We start from the raw sequence: 21,092 nt of genomic DNA, 5'->3' as shown, positions 1-21,092 counted from the left end.
TGCCTCCCAAGTGCTGGGATTAAAGGCGTGCGCCACCACCGCCCGGCTGGAACTCTTTTTGTAGATCAGGCTAGCCTCAAATTCAGAGATCTGCCTGTCTCTGCCTCCTGAGTGCTGGGATTAAAGGGTGTGTACCACCACATCCAGCTCAAGATCAACTTTAAAATATACATACACACACACACACACACACACACACACACACACACACACACGCACATGCACACGTGTGTGTTTTATGGAGGAAGAATGTGTGTTTTATGGAGGAAGAATGGATTTGGGGAGATGGAAAGTGGTGGGAAGGAAGAAGGGGGAACTATGTTCCAGATGCAATATATGAGAGAAGAATAAAAAAAAATATTTTTTTAAACTGGGAGTAGTGGTGCACACCTTTAATCCCAGCACTGGAGAGGCAGAGGCAGGTGGATCTCTGTAAGTTTGAGGAAAGCCCGATCTACATAGTGAGTCCCAGTCCAGCAGGAGCTTCATAGTGAGACCTTGTCTTGAAAAATTGGAGACAGGGTTTCACTATGTAGCCTTAGCTTACGAGGAATCCATTATGTAGCCCAGGCTGGCCCTGTGCCTGTGTGGATGTATGTGCACCACATGTATGAAGAGCCCATGGAGATCAGAGGAGGGCATCAGATCCCCCGGAGCTGGAGTTACAGGCGGTGGGGAGCCGTCATTCGAAAGGGCTCAGTTTCATCATTGAACCCAGGTCCTCTGGAAGAGCAAGCAGCCAGTGCTCTTAACTGCTGAGCCATCTCTCCATCCACCCAAGATCAACTCTTTTTTACTCATAATACAAAATTTTATTTGTATTTCATTAGTGTGGAAAGACCACAATGCTTCTCATACTACACCACTTAGGACAAGCCAAGTTATTCAAGTAAATACCTATTTACCTTGACTAAACAAAACAGTGCAGTTCAATAAAAGATACACCAAAGATAGAGTTCACAAATTTCTTATCAGACCCCCCACCCAAAAAAAACCCCAAAACAAGAAAACTTGATCAGTCTAGGCTTAATAGGAATAAACTTCGCCATCAGTGGGAGGAGTCCATCATTACAAAGATACGGGATGCTTGGGAGATGCATGTGTGTTCATTGATAGAGTAAAATGTAACTCTTAAAATCCCTTCAGACAAGATTTCTGTAGGACAGCAGTGTGGTTTTAAAATCTTTTCTATAGCTTCAAAAGTTTGTCTTCTTTATTTTTATTTCCTTTATTCCCTCTGGTGATGCTGGGTACTGAAGCCAGGGCCTCGTGTGTCGGGCGAATGCTCAAACCCTGAGCTACACTCCCTGCCCAAGTCTTTTCTCTATGGATCTTTGTCGTTCTTAAAAGCGTGTCTCGGCCACTGGGAAACCCTCAGGTTCCGCAGCCACAGGACCCAGTCCCATCCAGCCCGCTGCCTAGGAAAACCTCTCACTACATAACCCATAGAAAACCCCATGGCAGCTGTAGGGAGCTTCGTTTTGGGGCAGACACACCCCAGACCTCAAGATGCTACAGCCGGGGAAGACTCGTGAATAAAGAAAAAGCAGTTGTCATATCTCCTTCTTCCAAGATCAACTTTTTAAAGTTCCGTATCAAAGCCAGTGTTTCCAACAATGGATCTTCTCACCTGATGGCCCTGCTCATGTTTCTGTCTCCATGCTTGCTTCTTTAATTCAGTATGTTCTGATGCTGGAAATTCCAGGCCAGGAGGGAGGAAAGTACACAGCAAGAAGTATTTCTAGCTGAGTCTTGCTGGTCCTGTCCTGGGTGGCCAGGAGCCCCTAGACCTCTAGAGACAGGAATGCTGACAGTGTAATTGTGAGATCATTTGCATAGTGTGAGGTATTTTGCATAAGATGGCATGATTTGCATACAGGGAGGAAGACCTCTTTAAAGTCTCAGCGTGGCATCGCTAAACATCTCCTCCTGGCAACGAATCTACTGGGCATTCTGTTTCAGAACTTCCGTAAGGACTCAGAAGCACATCCTGGGAGACATATGGGGCTGGTGGGGAAAGCCAGACAGGAAGCATTTGAAAGGCGCTGGTAGTCTAGAAAGCACAAATGTAAAGAGTGTATTAGCTGGGCATAGTGGCGCACACCTTTAATCCCAGTGCTTTGGAGGCAGAGGCAGGCAGATCTCTGTGAGTTTGAGGCCAGCCTGGTCTACAGAGTGCGTTCCAGGACAGCCAGAGCTACACAGAGAAACCCTGTCTCGGTTGGGGGGGAGAAGAGTAAAAACTGTTGGGAGTGTAGCTAATCGAGGGGCATTTATAATGCCCTTGGTGCCAGCACGGCATAAATGGCGTGTGGGAGTGCACACCTATAATCAGAAGGTCCAGAAAGTCTAGATCATCTTCTGCTACAGATCAAGTTCAAGGATGGTCTAGGATGAGACCTTATATCAAAAAATACAAATAAATAGACCAGGGGTGGTGGCATAAGGCTTTAATCCCAGCACTGAGGAGGAAGATGTAGGCAGATCTCTGTCAGTTCGAGGCCAACTTCATCTACATAGCCAGTTCCAGGACAACCAGGGTTACATAGAACCAGTCTCAAAATGAAACAAGTTAAACCAATAAACAACGGACAAACATATATGTAACACACACACACACACACACACACACACACACACACACACACACACACACACACACGGTAGGTGAGGCATCAGCTGCGATGTGTTCAGTCTGCTCTCAGAGCACCCAGAAGGAAAAAGTGACCAGCCACAGACATAGAGAGCTGCCATGGGCAGTGAGGGCTGAGACCAGAGACTCAAGAGACCCTCACTCTGCCACAGTCTGCCCAAGGGAGTCCTCATCTGGCCTCGGCTGAATGTTCTCCTGAGCCGGTTGCTGGCTAATTCCCAGATAGGAAGTAAAGGGGATTTTAGGCCACACTTGCACCTGTGTTCCGGCTTAGACACGAGACGGCTACCACAGGCCCTAGGTAGAGGTACATCCAAGTTGAATTCTGGCCCTGCCATCTCTGTGGCTGCCTGGCCCTAGGCCAACCATCACTAGCCATCTGGAGGCTAAAAATGAGGATTTGCTGAGATAACTCACGTTACCGGGTGGCACACAGTGGGTTTCAGTCAAGATACACCAGATCAGAGCACTACAGTAATGATTGCCAGTAACTGCTCCGGTAGTCTAAGAAAGAGTCCAGGCCCAGCGTGTGTCGGGTTAAGAGAACAGAGCCCACGGTGGCCAGGCTTGAAATTCCAGGGCACAGGGGCGAGAAACATGTATCGGACCTCAAAGGGTTACTGTCCTGGAGACAGCGGCCTGAGGTTCCAAGTGAAAAACCAAAGCATAAAAATAATTCGATGAGTAAGAATAAAATTCCCTCTTCTGAGGTAGCGGGGCCAGGCCCCTCCTTGCGGCAGGCACTTCCCCTTTTCCCAGCTCATGGAGGAGCCAGGCCCGCGGGGCGGACTCGAGAGAGCCACAGCCAGGCCCTCATCCCGGGACGGGGCGGTCTGGCGGCCGCGCGCGCCCTCGCGTGGCCACCGCTGGGACTGCAGCCCCAGGAGGGAGGCGGCCGCCGCTCTCAAGCCCCGCCGCCCCGGGGATCGCGGTCCCCGCGTGGCCGCCGCCCTCGCCCTCGCCTCGATGGACTCAACGGCGGTGCCCGTGGGGGCTACCCACTTCCGCCCTGCCCTCTCCGCAGCCCCGTAATCCGGCCCGAGCGGAAGTGCGCTGACCGTGCGGGTCCCCCCTCTCTAAGAAGCGGAAGCGCCCCCCCGCCGCCGCTCCGTCTAGCCCCCCGGTGCCGGGCGCGTCGGGTTCCGGGCTGTCCCGTGTGACGTGGCTGCACGGCCGGGGGTGGCTCCGGGCCGGGGGGCCTGGTGGCGGGGCTGGGCGAGGCAGAGCCGGGGCGGGGCGCGAGACTGCAGCTGGATGGCCGGGCCCGCCCGGAGCGCTGCAGCTGCCGCCGCCGCCACCGCTGCCACCGCACGGTGAGTGATCGCCGGACCCTCAGGGCCCCGCGTCCGGGGCGGGATGGACCGTGTCGGTTCCCAAACCGGTCGCGCGGCTCGTCCAGAGTCTAGGAGTGGAACTTGCCTGCTTTTGACGCTTCCTTACCCCTGTCGTCCCACACTCTGCCCCTCATCTTCCCCCGCTGCCCCGCTTCTTGTCCCCTCCTTCCACCAGACACTCTGGCTCACTTTCTTGACTCCTTTCTCTTCATACCCCATACTTCTCGGCTAAATCTGTGGTCCCCTCGCCTCTGCATGCCCCGCCAAGGACTTGACCTGGCTAGGGCCTGCCTTGGTCCAGTGAAGCTTTGCTTCTTTTTTTTTTTTTTTTTTTTTGGTAGTGGTGGTGGTGGTGGCTGTAGGGGGTCTCACTAATTAAGGCCTGCAGATCCCAGACATAGGCTTCTAGTCCACCAACCAGAGGCAGATGATTTCTCTCTTCCCATCCATTAGCAAATGAGGAAACTGAGGCAGTTCAAGGTCACAGTCAGTATAAGACAGGGCAGACCACATTTAAACTTTCCAGAGTGAACTTCTTGCTTGGTTGACTCACATCCCCATCCGGTGATCTGTCTGCAGAACACATTCCTTCAGGGAGTGCTTCAGGCCTCCTCTGGCACACAGAGGGCTTATGTTCCCTCCTCCATGCCAGCAGCTACCTGCATTATCAAGCTCATCTCATATCCATAGCTCTGTGAGGGAGGCATTACCCAGCTCCCTTGCCTGATGAAAACACCGAGGCTGCACGAATTGTCTACAGTCAAACAGCTTAAAATCTCGATCCCCAAATTAGTTAGCCACAAGTCACCATATCTTGTGGCTCTGGCATCTGTGAAGCATCTCTCCTCTGCCCCACTTGTCTCTTGGTACCCAAGAGATCATTTAGGAGGAAGAGGTTTGGACCACTGCTCAGTTTCCCCACCTGTGCTCCTCAGTGCTACCTCATCGAGCTAGACAGTGCTGGCCTTAGACCCTGGAGTGTCTTCACAGGCACATCCTGGCAGCCAAGCCTCTCCTGGCAGCTGGAGACACCCAGCAGGGATGGGCCCTCCGGTGACTGAAGAAAGCCTAGCCAATGCCTCACCCAGTCATTAGGGAAAGCTTAGCCTCCGGCGGACACATTGACACACAGGCTGGAGCCAGCTCAGAAGGAAAGTATGTGTGGTTCTTGGAAGAAGTGTAGAGGAGCAGAGAACCCCTTTGCTCTGTGCTCCCACTGTTGGGACTCCGTGTCCTCTGTGGAGCAAGTAGGAGGGTGATGCCATGGCTGCTTGAGACGGGGGAGGAGATGCTGTGCTTCTTAAGTGGGTATGTGGTCCAAGGAGACAGCTCATATAAGCAGTCTTTTTGTTTTCCAGCACCTGGCATGCCTGGATGTTCCTGCCCTGGCTGCGGTATGGCAGGCCGAAGGGTCCTCTTCCTCACTGTCCTTGCCCTGGAGCTCTTGGGAAGGGTTGGAGGTTCTCAGCCAGCCCTCCGGAGCCTGGGGGCCGCAGCTGCCTGCCGCCTGGATAATAAAGAAAGCGAGTCCTGGGGGGCTTTGCTGAGTGGGGAGCGACTGGACACCTGGATCTGCTCCCTCTTGGGCTCTCTCATGGTTGGGCTCAGTGGGGTTTTCCCCTTGCTGGTTATTCCCTTGGAGATGGGGACCATGTTGCGCTCAGAAGGTGAGTGACCCTTCAGTGGCCCTGAGAATCAGCTCGAAGCCGGGGAAATGTGCTGCTTGCTCTTGGGAAATGCTAGGTCTCATGTACCAGATACGGTGTATCTGGGATGGAGATCAGTGTCACCTTGGTCCTGTGGGAATAAGGTGTCCATATTCACCTGTTCATCCATGCATGCATCTGTCTCTTCTTTCATTCAGCAACCACTCCCCAGACTCAGTATGAACAGTGGCTGGCAATATGGCTGCCACACTACCTGGGCTCAAATCCTGGCTCTGCCACTCACCAACTAAGTAGAACATGAGGCAAGTTACTTAACCTCACTCTGCCTCAGTCTGCCAGACTTGAAAATAGGGATCATAAGTCGGAGCATGTAGTTCAGTAGTCGAATGATTGCCTGCATGTTCAAGGCCTGGGTTCAATCCCCAACACCGACACACACCAACACACACCGACACACACACACACACCAGTGAAAACAGTACCATTACTAACTTGTGAGTTTTAGATGGAGCACTTGGAGGGTTGCCTGGTACAGGGAAGGGGCAGGTGTTGAACCCTGGGTACAAAGGGGAGCAAGTGCTGCCTCCCCTCCAGTTTCGGTTGGCGCTGTAAAGGCTAGGGATGTAATGCAGTTGGTATTGTACTTGCCTGGTATGCGGGACTTCAATCCCCAGCACCGAATAAAACTGGATATGGTAGCGCATACTGGAAAATCCCAGAATTGGAGTGAAGGCAGAAGAATCAGAAGTTCAAGGTCATCTTTAGCTACATAGCCAGGCAGAGGCCTGTGCTACATGAAATCCTTTCTCAAAATATAAAAAGAATGTAGGGGCTGGAGAGATGGTTCAGCTCTTAAGAGCACATTCTGCTCTTGCAGAAGATCCAGATTCAGTTCCTAGCACTCATGTCAGGGAGCTCACGACTGTCTGTAACTACAGTTCCAGCAGGATCCCCTGGTCTGGGCAGGCACCTGCACACGTGTACATGCATATAATTTAAAAAGAACAGATCTTTAAAAAAGAAGGGCTGGCTGGATGGTGGTGGCGCACACCTTTAATCCCAGCACTTGGGAGGCACAGCCAGGCGGATCTCTGTGAGTTCGAGGCCAGCCTGGTCTACAGAGCGAGTTCCAGGAAAGGCGCAAAGCTACATACACATAGAAACCCTGTCTCGAAAAACAAAAAAAAAAAAAAAAAGAAGAAGAAGAAGAAGGGCTGGTGGGGTGGCTCAGTGGGTAAAGGTGCTTACCCCTTACCTTACAGGCCTGGCAAACTGACTGCATTCCTGAAACCAATGTAAAGGTGGAAGGAGGGAACAGACTCTGCAGAGTTGTCCTCTGCCCTCCACATGTGCGCCCCTGTATCCATGCGCACACATAATAATAAAGTAAATGAATAAGTAGAGTGAATGCCCTTAGCCTTTGCCCATCTGCCATGCTCAGGAACCATTCACTAAACCAGATGGCTCCTGGATGATGGTGTCTGTCTGATGGTTGCTACCAGTTGTGATCCACATCCTCCTGGAGCCTGTCATGCCCATGCAACAAGTGTCCTTCTTCAAACAGCCCAGGGGTAGCTGTGTGGTAGAATGCTTACTTGGTATGCGTGAGGCCTGGGCAGGGCCCGTGCAGGATGCGCTTGGAGTACGGGCTACGTTTTACAGATGGGAAGCATTTGCTTTCTGGATAGCTTGGACAGCAGTGTCGCCTGAGGGTCACCCCACCACCAGCTGCATCTCTCCTCTAGGCCTCAGTTGCTTTATAACTGACAAGCACTTCCAGATCTGGATATGCAAGTCGTAAAAGTCCCCAAAATTCTGTCAGCTTTCTGCAGGTGGCACTAGTTGAGGAGATTCCCATTTAATGAACATTTGCTTTATTCTTTGTTATTTAATTTCAACAAGATCCAATTTATACATGGGGAAACTGAGTCTCAGAAGTTATCTTCGGGATGCCAGCAGATGGGCTGGAGAGCTGGAACTTGCCAGGGTCCAAGCCCATCTCTTAACCAATATGCAGTAGCCAGTGAGTCCACAGTGGCTCTTCAGACTCTCACATGTTCCTCCTGAGCGCTCTGCCCTTGTTGGCTGGGCCTGTGGGTTTAAGAAGAGCTACCCAGAAAACCAGTAGCCCAGATCCAGCTTTTGGAAGCTTGCAGTCTAGAAATGGGTGGGCTTGGGAGCAGAAGCTGGGCCGGGACCTCATGTCTCTGCTTTGCAGCTGGAGCCTGGCGACTGAAGCAGCTGCTCAGCTTTGCCTTAGGCGGACTCCTGGGCAATGTGTTTCTGCACCTGCTGCCAGAGGCGTGGGCCTACACCTGTAGCAACAGCCCCGGTGAGTGAGACCGCAGGGCAGGACAGGAATGCAGAGCTGGTGTCCATGCCCAGGGTTAGCCTAAGCCCTGCCGGTTCTGCAGGGTCTGGGAGGGATATGGGAAGAGAGACCCAGAAAACCTAGTCTGAGAGGGAAGGTCTAATCCTGCCGCCGTGGCCTCTTTGGGAGTCCTAGGGCCCAGCTTCTGCTCAGCAGGCCCCCTCACCCCCAGCCTCGCAGTCCCCCACCTCCTCCCTGGACTAGCTCTGACCTAGGTCCCATTCCAAATGGCTCCCTTCTAGCCACTGGCTTGGCATGGCCTGTTAGTGCTCCCCCTGCAGGTGAAGGACAGAGTCTGCAGCAGCAGCAGCAGCTGGGGTTATGGGTCATCGCCGGCTTCCTGACCTTTCTGGCACTGGAGAAGATGTTCCTGAATGGCAAGGAGGAGGGCCCCAGCCAGGTGAGCCACAGGCCCCAGAGCCTGGATATATCAGTTTTGGTTTTTTGTTTTTCTAAAGTAAGTACCCAGGGCCTGGAGAAGCCCAGGGTCTGAGTTGAATCCCCCCCCAAAAGTATCTCCTGGCTCTTTCCTGAGAGCTGTGGGAGTGTGGACCAACTTCTTTAGCAAACTCCTGAGTGACAGTGTCAGCCTCTGAAGCAGTTTGATCTTGGATGGATAATGACAGTAGTGTGGGGTTGAGGTCTGACGAGTCTGGGGAACCTAGCTGAAGGGTCAGCAAAGTCTAGCCAGATCAAAGAGGTATTCAGTGTCTCTTGCCCTTCTCTCTTTCTGTCTGCCTGTCTGAGTGGGGGGCATCTAATGTCACCTCTTTCTCCTTCTTCTGGCCGTAGACCCCCAGCAAAGACCCCACTGCTGCCGCGCTCAATGGAGGCCACTGTCTGGCCCAGCCGGCTGCAGAGCCCGGCCTGAGAGCCGTGGTCCGGAACCTCAAAGTGAGTGGCCCATGAGGGCCCCCCTCCTGCAGCTGCAGAGCTGAATGGCCAGCTCAGCTCTGCCTCCCTGGCTCAGCCCGACTTTCTCTCCCTTCCCAGGTCAGTGGCTATCTCAACCTGCTGGCCAACACCATAGACAACTTCACCCATGGGCTGGCTGTGGCTGCCAGCTTCCTCGTGAGCAAAAAGGTAAGGGATGGGGCAGGTAGAGTTCTGGCACTTCTGGTGGGAATGATACCAATGTCTACCAATTTGATCAACCTTCAAAACAGTCTCTTTGCTTCTTGCTTTTATTACCAGTACCTTTGGGAAGCCCCCGTCCCTGACCCTCTGCTCAGTGCTACAGTATCTTCATCCTCTCCCTTCACCTTATTTGCATGTGCGTGCTGGCGTCACATGCTTGTGTGCTCTTGGAGGCAAAGATCCTCCGGCTGGATTTGGGTCCCTGGAGCTGGAGTTATGGACAGTTGTGAGCTACCTAGTGTGGGTGCTGGGAACTGAACTTGGGTCCTTTGGAAGAGCAGTAAGCACTCCTAACCTCTAGTCCCCCACCCCCATCGCACCTTCTGTCCCATTCTGCTGTTCTTGTTGCCAGCACGCCTCCTCTGGATGCCTCTGTCCGGCTCCTAGACTTGGCCCTGCCCACTAGCATATGCTTCTCCTTTCGTCTCCTACTGTCTTCCCTGCTCCGGCCCCAGTGGTCCCTCTACCCCTAACACTGGCTAGTCACTGTGCCTCTTCCTGGAGTGTTCCTCCTCCCACTCTAGGAACAGCTGACTCCTCATCCCTGGGCCTCGACTTAAAGGTACTTCCAAGAGGCACCTGTCCTCCCTGCCCTGTTCTCCAGAGCACCTGTCAACATTCCTCACAGCACTGCTCCATGTGGAGCCACATCCAGCCTGCGGCTTAGGGGCTGCATGTGTCCCGATGTGCTGTGGATGCAGCCAGGACATCTGTAGATGATACCCTGTTGCAGTATTAAGGCTTTGTCTCCTTTAGGCTCTACTGTCTTTCCTATAGCTACACTGCCCCGCCCAGAGCAGACTCAAACAATACATGTTTGTAGAGGGACCGGGTGTGGGGAAGCCTACTTGCCCAGCAAGGGCATCAGACTCAGACTCCCATCTCTGCAGATTGGGCTCCTAACCACCATGGCCATCCTCCTGCATGAGATCCCCCATGAGGTAAGTGCCCAGAGGGTGGCCCCAAGGCCAAAGATCCCAAGGTTCCCATGGTCAGCATGGGTATAGAACCTGGCCAGGGCTTTGGGGTGGGCCTTGCCCACAGAAGTGGGCTGGGGGAAGACACAGCAAGGTACTGGCCCAGAGGCAGGATAGACAGGAGGCTGGGTGTTCCTGTGGTCTGGTTCTGGGTGACCATCTGGGCCTTTCCTCAGGTGGGTGACTTTGCTATCCTGCTCCGGGCTGGCTTTGACCGATGGACTGCAGCCAAGCTACAGTTCTCTACAGCCTTGGGGGGCCTTCTGGGGGCCTGCTTCGCCATCTGTACCCAGTCCCCCAAAGGAGTAGGTATGAGAGCGGTGGTGGTCAGTAGAGGTACAGCAGCCAGAGGCACCGCTGCCCTGCTGCAGTTGGGCTAGTCTGCCTGGTCTCCCTGCAGGAGGGTGGGGTACACACAGTCCCCTGAGCTCACTACCAGCTGATCCTTCCCTACAGAGGAGACAGTGCTCTGGATCCTGCCCTTTACCTCTGGAGGCTTCCTCTACATTGCTCTGGTGAATGTGCTACCTGACCTCTTGGAAGAAGATGACCCGTGGTGAGTGACCTACTGGACCGGCCATTGCCCGGGTCCGGGAGGAACTACTGCCTTGGCCCGCCCTGTCCACGAGCCTCCATCTATCTCCCTCTCTCAACAGGCACTCCGTGCAGCAGGTGCTGCTGCTCTGCTCGGGCATTGTCGTGATGGTGCTGCTTTCCCTGCTCGTGGAGTAACCATTCCTGACGTCCCACTCCGCATAGCAAGCAATAAGAGAACCAACTTGTCCTGTGACTTTGTGTGTGAGAGGCAGAGGGTGAATGCTAGAACCAGCCTCCCTGGACAAGGAGGGCGTGGTGTGCACGTGCAGCCAGATGTGTGCGAGACCGACACTGTGATCCCTGTGTGCGGAGCCCAGAGCAGCACCTGCCTGCCACCCCACTGTCACAGAACAGCAGGAGTGACAGCACTGGTGCCAGCTCAGGCCTCACCTCTCAAAGAAAGCGGCCCATGGGGCTCGGGCTACAGGGAAGCCCAGAGTTGTCCCTCCTGGGCCTCCAGCCCAACAGCCCAAGAGTAATTAAAGCTGTGCTCGTACATCTGGGCCCCAAGCACCTTAGAGGTGGAGGCTGCACAGCTCTTCCCTGCTACCCATTTCCCCAGGCCTTCCTGCACCACCTCTACAGCCAAAGAAAGGAGGGGGTGCTCTGCTGCCCCAGCCCCACTCAGCACTGATTCCCTACCCTTCCCCAGCACTGAGCAGGCGGCCTCTCCAGGACCTCCTCCCGGGCTGCCAGTCTGGCTAGCTCATGCTTCCCTAGCAAATGCTCCTGGGCCTCACAGGCAGCTCTCACCACCTCTAACTGCCAAACAGCAGTCTGCAAGGCAGCAAGTCGTCCTCAGGCAAGCAGTCTCCTAGTGTGACTCCAGGACGCTCCTGCCAGCACAGGGTCCAGCAGACATGCCCAGGGCAGAGAATGAGCCTTGCTGCCCTTCCCTGCTCAGGCCCCTTGTCCTTTGGGTTGAGAGTAAGGTGGGGGTGGTGAGGGCTCCACATTGTCAGTGCTCAGGAATGTGAACTGGGAGAACGCTGAAGCCATAATCCTCAACTGTTTCCCTTGGCTGACATCCAGGTACTCAGCTGGTCCACTCCAGCCCTGCTGCTCAGCTGTGGGCGTTAGAGAAGTGGCCACTGACGAGTCTGAATGATTCCAGAGCAGTTATGCTGTGGTTGTCTTTATCTGTAAATACCTGTTCTATAGATATAAATAAATATTGCCTAGACTGCTGCTGCCTGTTCCACGTACTAGGGCAGTCAAGCAGAGCTCTTGCTATGAGCTCCAGCCAAGTCCGTTACACTTGCTGTGCATCTCTGGAGGTTTCTCATCTCCCTGCCCTGTCTCATGGTTAGCGCTGTATCTATCACAGGAATGCCTGAGCACCCATCTGAACCTTAATCACCATCGCTGCTGATCTTAGGAACCTGTGGAGCTAAGGGTGTTGATTTCCCTGTTCTCCCTTAGCGATTCTTTTGTTTGTTTGTTTTTTTGTTTTTGTTTTTTCGAGACAGGGTTTCTCTGTATAGTTTTTGGTGCCTGTCCTGGATCTCACTCTGTAGACCAGGCTGGCCTCGAACTCACAGAGATCCGCCTGGTTCTACCTCCCCACTGCTGATTAAAGGTGTGCGCCACCAGCGCCCAGCTAGCAATTCTTATCAAGGGGATTAGGACATGAAGTCATCTCCAGTTTCGACTTCAGTAGGACAGAAGTTCATTTGAGAGAGCCAGGAGTGGTGGCCCACTCTAATCAGCACCCAGGAGTGGTGGCAGAAGGATCTGGGTTACAAGGCCAGCTTAGGCTACATGAAACTACCATTTTGAAAAACAAGGGGGAAAAAAGAGGTCATGGGGAAGCATTGGATATAATAATACATCAGAAGGATGAATTCAGGGCCAGCCTGGGCTACATGAGACCCTGCCTCACTTGCGCCTCCCCACACCACTCACCTCCCGAATAGTCAGGAGGAAAAAGGGTCTTTACCAGGCTCCCTTCCCGACTGCACCTTTACCAGCACCGCACACCAGGGGGCAGTGCCTCTCCACCAGCAGCCCACTGGCTGGACAAGGCAGCTGTGCAGTGTCCGAGTCTGGTGCAAGCAGGTGGGGAACAATCACCTACCCCTTAGCCAGGAATGCCCAGCTGTCAGCGGTCTATCAGCACAGCCGTCAGAGGTCTGTCCCACCTGGCTGGCATCCAGGGCCTCAGGACCTCAGGGGAAAGCCCAGCTGTCCTTCCTGCCAGCAGGTGCTCGGGGCTGCGGCTGTGGTGTGAAGGCCTGCGGGGGGCCGACAAGCCATGCCAAGGACCACTGCCCCCCACTGCCCTCGGGATGGAGAAGGGGCTCTGTTATGGTGTGAGGAGCCAGCAGAGGAGGGGTGGTGCCTGCACACTCACCTCTGTCCTGGCCAAGAGCAAATTCTATCTGGTTAGAAAGGAGGGGGGCCAATCACAAACACTTGAGCTGCTCAGCTCCTGGAGAAGACATAATCGAACCACAACCACCAGGCCGCACGCACTGCTCGGTGAGCCAGCACGTGGGGAGGGGCCCACCAGAGGAGAGCTGGCACGGTGGCCCTGTGCAGGTGTGACAGAAGCTTGCTGCAGTGACGTCCACTGGGAAGAGGAAAGAAGGGAGTGGCAACGAGGTTTTGCCCCTTTTGGGCAATAAAGTGGAGTTTTGAGGATTAAGTTTTGAAAGGCCACTGAGGGCTGCCAAAGCCACTGGTAAACAGCTCAGTGGAATAACGATGGGCCGGACAAGGTGGCACATGCCTTTAATCCCAGCACTCTTGAGACTAATCTCAGAGGCCACAAGCCACTGAGTTCAAGGCCAACCTGATCTACATAGAAAGTTCCAGGCTGACCAAGACTTCATAGTGAGACCCTGTCTAAAAAAAAGGAAAGAAGTGATGGATGGGTCTGGATCCCTGCTATGCCACCTCATTTCATTATGCTACAATTCCAGCCCAGTTGCTCACTTGCATCTGTAAAATGGGTACACCCAGGTCAGGGAGATGGATCAGTGGGTAAAGGTACTTACTGCGCAAGCTTGGTGATCTGAGTTCAATCCCTAAAACCCAGGTAAAGGTGGAAAGAGAACTGACTCCAGAGTTGTCTTCTGATGGCCATGTGTCTTGACCACAAGCACGGGCACAAAGTAAAAATGATATATGAACTCTACAGTGGCTATCCTGATAAAAAATATGCATTAAGACCTATACAGGGGCAGGGATGTATCTCAGGTAATAGAGTGCTTGCCTAACATGGACTAAATCCTGGGTTCTATCCCAATGCCACATAAAACTGGGAATAGTGGGGGCTGGAGAGATGACTCAGAGGTTAAGAGCACTGGCTGCTCTTCCAGAGGTCCTGAGTTTAATTCCCAGCAAGCCCATGGTGGCTCATAACCATCTATAATGAGATCTGGTGCCCTCTTCTGGCCTGCAGGGACACATGCAGGCAGAGCACTGGACACATAATAAAGGTTAGAAGAGTTGGGAATGGTGGGGCATGCCTATCACCTCGGCACTTGGGGCTGGACTGAAGGCTGTGGGGCGCCATACAGAGCAGGGCAGACAGCAGGGTAAGGCTGGGTGAGAACGCACGATGGGACGTTAGGCCTGAATGGCTTTCAGAGTGGATCTTGCTCAAGTTTATTTTGTGAGCCAGAAAAATTGGACTGAAGGGTTAATAAGAGCTGGTGAGAAACAGGATGCCCCCAAGCCAGGACAGTGGGGTTCATTTCGAGTCAAAGCCCTAATCTTGATTTTATAAGGCGACAGGAACTCGATGCGAGCACTGAGATGCAAGAGGGGATTGTAGCTCCTCTTTAGGGTCTTCCTTCTGAACTCTAAGGCCACAGGCCTCTAAGGGCAGAGCTGTGGCAGGGAACAGGAGAGAAGACTTAAGGAGACTGTGGGGTGGGGACTGGAGAAGACTCCAGGCAACGGCCATGCCCTGTACCCCGTCACAGGGCCTCCCCCAGACAGCTGGTTGGGGCCCATGGCCATCTGTGGGAGTTTGAGACTGTAGCTCCTGAGGAGAAGACCTTCTCCACACATGCCACTCGCACCCAGAGTCCATGGAGGGTAAGACAGACGGTGGCAAAGAACAGAAAACACCTTTCTTTATTACCCACTCAGCCCACAGACCAGCGGGCGGCCTAGGTGCTCCTAGGCATAGTACTGCAGGTTGGCTTTCTTCTTGGCCTGCACCTCTAAGATGCCCTCCATGTAGTCCTCGTGCGTAAGCTCCGTGGCACCCCTGCGCAGTGCGATCATACCCTGCAGCCAGGACAGACATGGTCTAGGGTGCCTCCCTGCACCCTGAGGGAAAGGGAAGGGCTCAAACAATCCACCTATTCCCTGACACTCACCGCCTCCACACACACGGCCTTGCACTGGGCGCCATTGAAGTCATCGGTGCAGCGGGCCAGCTCCTCATAGTTGACGTCAGGACTGGAGAAAGGACAGACACCCCAGAGCTTGGTTACTCATGGGGAGGAAAGGGGATGGGAAGCTGTGCTACTATGCACTCATTAGGCAATAAAGTCTACTCGCTTTCCGCTGGAAGGCAGGTTTCCACCCACCCTGACCTTTCTTCTCAGTATAAAATAAGGGGTTGAAGGTTAATGACATTAAACAAAGCTACTTATAGGATCCCTGATACTCCAGCCTTCTAGAACCCTCCATCTGAGATCCCAGGAAACAAGTTCGCCTGAGGCAAGGGAACAAGGGGTTATATAGACAAAAGATAATATAACTCCACAGAGCCCTGCATCAGCCAGCACATGCAGCTGCCACATCTGTCCTCATATGCCCAGCACAGTGTTTAAGACCTCATCATGGAGGGGTTGGGGATTTTTTAGCTCAGTGGTACAGTACTTGCTAGGGCCCTGGGTTCAGTCCTCAGCTCTGAAAAAAGACAAAATAGGACATCATCTGCTGGGTGGTGGTGGTGGTGGTGGTGGTGGTGGTGGTGGTGGTGGTGGTACACGCCTTTAATCCCAGCACTGGGAGGCAGAGCCAGGCGGATCTCTGTGAGTTCAAGGCCATTCTGGTCTACAGAGTGAGATCCAGGACAGGCACCAAAACTGCACAGAGAAACCCTGTCTCTTGGGAAAAAAAAAAAAAAAGACATCATGGCACTGGGCGGTGGTGGCTCACACCTTTGATGCCAATACTGAGAAGCAGAGACAAGCCTAGTCTACAGAGTGAGTTCCAGCATAGTCAGGGATGCACAGAAACTGTCTTGGGGGAAAAAGACATCATAGCCAATTCTCAAAGTGGAGTAATTATCCCCAAGTTTCAATAACAGAACATGCTTAGAGGGTTAGGCCACCTGCTCAAAGCTCAGATCACCTGGTCCTGGTCAGTCTCCTAAATCATGCTTGGATTGTGCCCGCCTACTGGGATGCGGAGGTCTGTGTCTTCAGACGGGAGGATGAGGTGCAGGTGACTCTGAGTACCACAGCACCCAGAAGTAGGGTCGGAGCCCCAGCAAAGTCTATACCTCAGGCAGTGGGGGAGAAATGGCGGGTACGTGCATGCATAGGAAGGGGAGGAGTGGTAAGAGGCTGGGATGCACAGCATCCCAGGGAAACCACAGTACAGGAGCGGTGAAGACCCAGGGTCCAAAAGCGCTGTTGCAGCTGACCTGACGTTCATCTTCCGTGAGTGGATCTGCATGATTCTGGCCCGGGCCTCCTCGTTGGGCATTGGGAACTCGATCTTCCGGTCCAGGCGTCCTGATCGGAGCAGGGCAGGGTCTAGGATGTCTACTCTGTTAGTGGCTGCAATTACCTAAGGACGAAGGGAAGCAGCAGCCTGAACTGAAGAGCAGCACATCCACCCACAGCCCAAGTCACGGTTGTAAGAGGAGAGACAGAGCCCCCCCTGTCACACCGGAGCCCAGCTCAGGCCACCGCTGAGCAGCTGCACTGTCTCACTCACTCACCTTGACCTGGGTGTTGGGCTGGAAGCCGTCCAGCTGGTTCAGAAGCTCCAGCATGGTCCTCTGCACCTCCCGGTCCCCCGCCTTCTCGCTGTCGAAGCTGCGGTGCACAGGAGCGGGGTGCATGAGCACAGGCTGTTCCATTTGTCCATGGAAATGGGTGCCTCGACGTGAGGCTCCCAGCCCAGGGACTAGCACAGAAGAGTGTCACCAACAGTTAACCGCTGCAGCACTCAAAGCTTGCAGATCAGATACCTAGGCTCAGGGTCAGGAGCCCAGGCATCCAGCCCCAGGGAAGGGCTCTTAAGTCTGACGAGAGTGAACAGGAAGAGCAGAGAACCAGCCAGACACTGGGAGGGTGTCCAGGGTGGGGCAGAGTGAGACTCTGAGTACAGGCCACATAAATCTAGCACTTATGCTAAGGAGCAATGGGGTGACCTAGGAAGGGTTTTAAATAGCTCTCTGTGTACAACAGACTTTGGATACACGTGAGATGACCAAATTCCTCTTTTGAGAGCAATGTAGCAACTGTGAGAATTTAGGAAGCAGACAAACAGAAGAGCTACTACCCAGGGAGAGGGAGGGAGGAGGATGGGAAAGAGTCGGAATTTAGCTGAACTGAGAGTTCAGCTCCCACCCTCCCTCCCATCCCTCACCACCAGGAACCCTTGGAAGGCCCTAGCACTCCCTTACCGCTTGGTACCAATGGCATCCAATTCATCGATGAAGATGATAGATGGCGCCTTTTCCTTGGCCAAGGCAAAAGCATCACGGACCAGCTTGGCACCGTCTCCAATGAACATCTGCACCAGCTGAGGGCCTGCCAACTTCAGGAAGGTAGCCTGAGAGAGAGGGACAGAACATCAGCCCAGGCCCAAGAGGCTCCAGGACCTTCGAGCCCATTTCACAGTTTCAAGCCCCCCACTCCCCTCCCTGCCCCTGCGCACACCTTGGTCTGAGCAGCACATGCTCGGGCAAGCAGAGTCTTCCCTGTACCAGGCGGTCCGTACATCAGCACTCCTTTGGGGGGCTGGATACCCAAGTTCTCAAACTTCTCTTTGTGGTTCATAGGCAGGACAATGGCCTCTACCAGCTGCCAGGAAGAAGTCCTGGGTGAGGAGAGCAATGCCCTGAGGGATCCTACAACCCTAATCTAATCTGCACATTTCCTACAACACTCTACTCCCATTCTCCTACAATTGAAGGACAAAGTCCCCATTTCCCACCCTAAGGGCCGCCACTCTAGAACAGCAGAATGAGGACAGTGGGCTGGGCACAGGGCTCATCAAGGAAGAGTACCAGCTGTGCGAGCATGAAGAACTGAGTTCAGATCTCAGCACCCATGTAAAAATCCAGGCATGAACATAAGCCTATAACCCCAGTGCTGTGGAGGCAGTCAGGGGGATCACTGGGGTCTGCTGCTACCAACCTAGTTTCGGGTTCAGTGAGGGACCACATCTCATAGGAAAAAGGTGGAGAGTGACAGATGAGGATACTCGACATATTCTGTGTATGTATGCACCTACACACACACACTCACACTCACACCACACATATGGAGGTATGGAGGTATGGATGGATGGAGGGAGGGAGGGAGGGAGGGAAGGAGGGAGGCAGGCAGGCAGGCAGGCAGGCATTGGGGCAAGAACAGGAGCCTGAGTGGAGTTTCTGCACTGGCCCTTTCTGGCCTTGGGCAACCCCTCCAATCTCTCTGGAATCCAGGCTACCAGCACTTAACACTGATGATTTTTTTCCTTCCCAGGCAACTATTCCACAAGGATAAAGGCACAATAAGGGATTACAATCTGGTCAAACAGGTGAAAACATACAAAAGGCTGGCGAGGCTCCTGGCAGTGGCCTTGCCTCCCTCACCTCCTGGATCTGCTTGTCCAGGCCCCCGATGTCACTGTATTGCTCTGTGGGCCTCTCGTCCACCTCCATGGCCTTCACCCGAGAGTCATATTCTGTGGGCAGGGTCTCCAGGATCAGATAGGAGTCTTTGTTCACACCCTGAGGACAGAGCACAGAGCCTCTGCATTTGTCCCAGCTCTGCCCAATGGGCTGGGGGACAGTTACTTATAAAAAGGAAGCTACAGGGCAGGGGAAAGTCAGGAATCACAGACTGCAGAGAGAATTCCTGCAGCAGTGGCCAGTTCAGAGGCCACAGGGACCCAAGGCTGTGTAAGAAGCTCACGGGGAAGCCCTGCCTGGGCTCAGGCAACACTCACCACCAGGTCTCCCGGCTTCAGCTTTTCTGCATCCACCAACCCAATCACTGGCAGGAAGTACGTCTTCAGGACAAATCAGAGGCAGAGTGAGCTCCTTCCCCACGGACAGCCCACGCTGCCCCTTGCCCTCTGTCCACTACTGAGCCAGCCTTACTTGTCGTGTGGAAGTTTTGATCACGGCACACTTGCCCTTCCTCTGTGAGTCCAGGTCGATATTGGCACCATCCTCCTCCTGGTCATTGGGATCAACGTCCAGCAACTAAGAAAGAAAGGAAGCTCAGTCCCTTGAACTTCCGAGTCCACTGCTATGTGGGCCAAAACAATTCCCCACACTCATGAGACCACAGGCCCTACTTCGATCCCCAAACTAGCCTCAAGCTTAATAAAATACATTTGCCAGGCGGTGGTGGCACACTCCTTTAGCCCCAGCACTGAGGAGGCAGAGGTAGGTGGATCTATGAGTTCAAGACCAGCCTGGTCTACAGAGCAAGTTCCAGGACAGTCAAAAGCTACACAGAGAAACTCTGTCTAAAAAAAAAAAAAAAAAAAAAATAGATGAATGAATTAAAAAATTAAATACAGTAGATATGCTTGAGGGTTGATAAAATATTTGTTTAGGTGCTGCTTCTGATACAAAGTCCATCACGTCTTTGCAGGTCTATGTCTAGGAAGTGGGTCTCAGGTATAAGGTGTAATAAGAGTTTGGCTTCAAAGCTTGTACCAACTCTACCCCTTTGGGCCCCATCCCAAGATGCCCAACTGCCTCCCCCTTTTCCCATCCACATCCACACACACCTCAATGACGTTGGAGACAAGGTATGGCAGGGTTTTGTTGACTTTGATTTTCTCACTGTTCTCTTTGATTTTGTCTTTCATGGCTTGGAGTTCATGGGTGACACGCAGCACTTCACTCTTCATGATCTGGGGCAAGAGAAAGCCAATGTCCAACCCTGATTCAGCGTGCATTAATGAGAGGTCTGGTACTGATGATGATGAGGCCAGACTGCCCACGAGACCCCTCCAACCAGGCCTAAGGCTTTCTGAAGGCCCAGCCTGTCTGTGTCCAAACCGCAGAAGTCAAGACAAAAAGCCAGTTTGAAAACCTCCCGGCCGGGTGGTGGTGGCACAAGCCTTTAATCCCAGCACTCGGGAGGCAGAGGCAAGCAGATCCCTGTGAGTTCCAGGTCAGCCTGGTCTACAGAGTGAGATCCAGGACAGGCTCCAAAGCTACAGAGAAACCCTGTCTCGAAAAACCAAAAAAAGAAAAAAGAAAACCTCCTGGTGAAGGAGCTGTGGAATTGAATCCCTCTCTGAGCCCGTTTCCTCTTCTGTAAAATGGAGACGCATTTTTAAAACTGGTGTTATAAGACAGTCTCATTATGTAGTCCAGGCTGGCCTGTTACACAGATCCTTGAGAATACTTTGAAGACCTCTTTGGGAACGATACCTCCTCGTCTCGGGGTGGTCCCCAATCACCCTGTCCCTTCTGATCGTAAAGCAAGTAGACCTGTCTGGGGTCGGCGGGCGAGCCTCGCTGGGACTCCACCCCCGCACTGGAGCCAGGCGCCCACCTTGATCTCACTGTCCAGCAGACGAGTGCGCTGGATGATCTCTTCCGTGGACATCTTGAGCACCTCCTCCCCGATGCCATCTTGCTGTTCAAGGGAAGGAAGACGTACTTATTTCCTGTTACGAAGGGCTGCCGTCCCAGGTCCCCACAGCCCCCCACAGCCTGTTCCCCTACCCCTAACACAGCAGGATGAAGACGTCAGGACTTCTGCCCACGTCCCAAGAGGCACTGTGCGCAGTCCGAGCCGGACCTGCACTCCCAGCCACCTCCTTCCCAGCCCTCCAAGAACGTCTCGCCCTCTGGCCCAAGCTCAGGGACGCCCCTCAGGTCTCCCAGCACTCACCTCAGCTTCATCCCACACGGTCGCCATCTTCTCCTGCCGAGTCACTGGACTCTCGGGCGTCGGCAGCAGATTCATTTCCTGCATGAAAAGGCCGAACCGGGGAGCGCGCCCGAGCCCCTGCGGGAGCCCAGCGCGATCTCTCTCAGCGCCCTCTCGCCACCAGTGGCAAACTTCTCCCACGATTCCCGACTCGACAGACTTAGCTCCTTCTCCAGTGCCGAGCGAATCTGCCGCTCGGACTCCGCGAACCAAACCAGGCCACAGAGCCCAACCCGCCCCGTGGCTCGCTGGTTGCTCCGGTTTG

At 53.7% G+C, this 21,092-nt stretch overlaps 2 protein-coding genes across 10 annotated transcripts; one reads left to right on the top strand and one right to left on the bottom strand.

The window, feature by feature from the left end:
• Positions 1-1,858: 1,858 nt before the first annotated feature.
• Slc39a13 (solute carrier family 39 member 13) lies at positions 1,859-11,924 on the top strand. 9 transcript variants are annotated; one of them, XM_076569977.1, is made up of 10 exons: positions 1,859-1,969; positions 5,346-5,654; positions 7,873-7,986; positions 8,307-8,425; positions 8,818-8,919; positions 9,019-9,108; positions 10,053-10,103; positions 10,316-10,448; positions 10,596-10,695; positions 10,796-11,924. In XM_076569977.1, the coding sequence occupies exons 2-10, from the start codon at positions 5,354-5,356 to the stop codon at positions 10,869-10,871; spliced, it is 1,086 nt and encodes a 361-aa protein (XP_076426092.1). In that variant the 5' UTR covers positions 1,859-1,969; positions 5,346-5,353; the 3' UTR covers positions 10,872-11,924. The 9 variants fall into 9 exon arrangements, with proteins under 9 accessions (XP_076426092.1, XP_042131565.1, XP_006984433.1 ...); XM_042275631.2 differs by having other exon boundaries at positions 1,879-1,969; positions 8,268-8,425; XM_006984371.4 differs by lacking the exon at positions 1,859-1,969 and adding an exon at positions 3,824-3,966 and having other exon boundaries at positions 8,268-8,425.
• A 2,872-nt stretch (positions 11,925-14,796) lies between these two features.
• Psmc3 (proteasome 26S subunit, ATPase 3) lies at positions 14,797-21,092 on the bottom strand. Its single transcript, XM_076569976.1, has 12 exons — positions 20,789-21,092; positions 20,447-20,530; positions 19,671-19,796; positions 19,030-19,134; positions 18,876-18,938; positions 18,520-18,657; positions 17,597-17,740; positions 17,341-17,489; positions 16,651-16,747; positions 16,351-16,496; positions 15,071-15,152; positions 14,797-14,978 (listed from the first exon to the last, which is right to left on the bottom strand). The coding sequence occupies exons 1-12, from the start codon at positions 20,870-20,872 to the stop codon at positions 14,868-14,870; spliced, it is 1,329 nt and encodes a 442-aa protein (XP_076426091.1). The 5' UTR covers positions 20,873-21,092; the 3' UTR covers positions 14,797-14,867.

This window comes from Peromyscus maniculatus, chromosome 4 (assembly GCF_049852395.1).
Source record: "Peromyscus maniculatus bairdii isolate BWxNUB_F1_BW_parent chromosome 4, HU_Pman_BW_mat_3.1, whole genome shotgun sequence".
NCBI classification, from domain to species: Eukaryota; Metazoa; Chordata; class Mammalia; order Rodentia; family Cricetidae; genus Peromyscus; species Peromyscus maniculatus.
Note: the sequence above shows the minus strand (reverse complement) of the source record. Positions and strands in the feature narration are given on the sequence as shown.

Excerpts from the sequence above, each read along its gene's own strand:
- Slc39a13 (XM_042275631.2), top strand. The coding sequence starts at position 5,354 with ATGCCTGGATGTTCCTGCCCTGGCTGCGGTATGGCAGGCCGAAGGGTC. Across the intron at positions 8,920-9,018 it reads CCGTGGTCCGGAACCTCAAA|GTCAGTGGCTATCTCAACCT; the intron begins GTGAGTGGCCCA and ends CTCCCTTCCCAG. Across the intron at positions 10,696-10,795 it reads TTGGAAGAAGATGACCCGTG|GCACTCCGTGCAGCAGGTGC; the intron begins GTGAGTGACCTA and ends CTCTCTCAACAG.
- Psmc3 (XM_076569976.1), bottom strand. The coding sequence starts at position 20,872 with ATGCAGGAAATGAATCTGCTGCCGACGCCCGAGAGTCCAGTGACTCGG. Across the intron at positions 18,658-18,875 it reads TGAAGCCGGGAGACCTGGTG|GGTGTGAACAAAGACTCCTA; the intron begins GTGAGTGTTGCC and ends CTCTGTCCTCAG. Across the intron at positions 17,741-18,519 it reads TGGACAAGCAGATCCAGGAG|CTGGTAGAGGCCATTGTCCT; the intron begins GTGAGGGAGGCA and ends TCTTCCTGGCAG.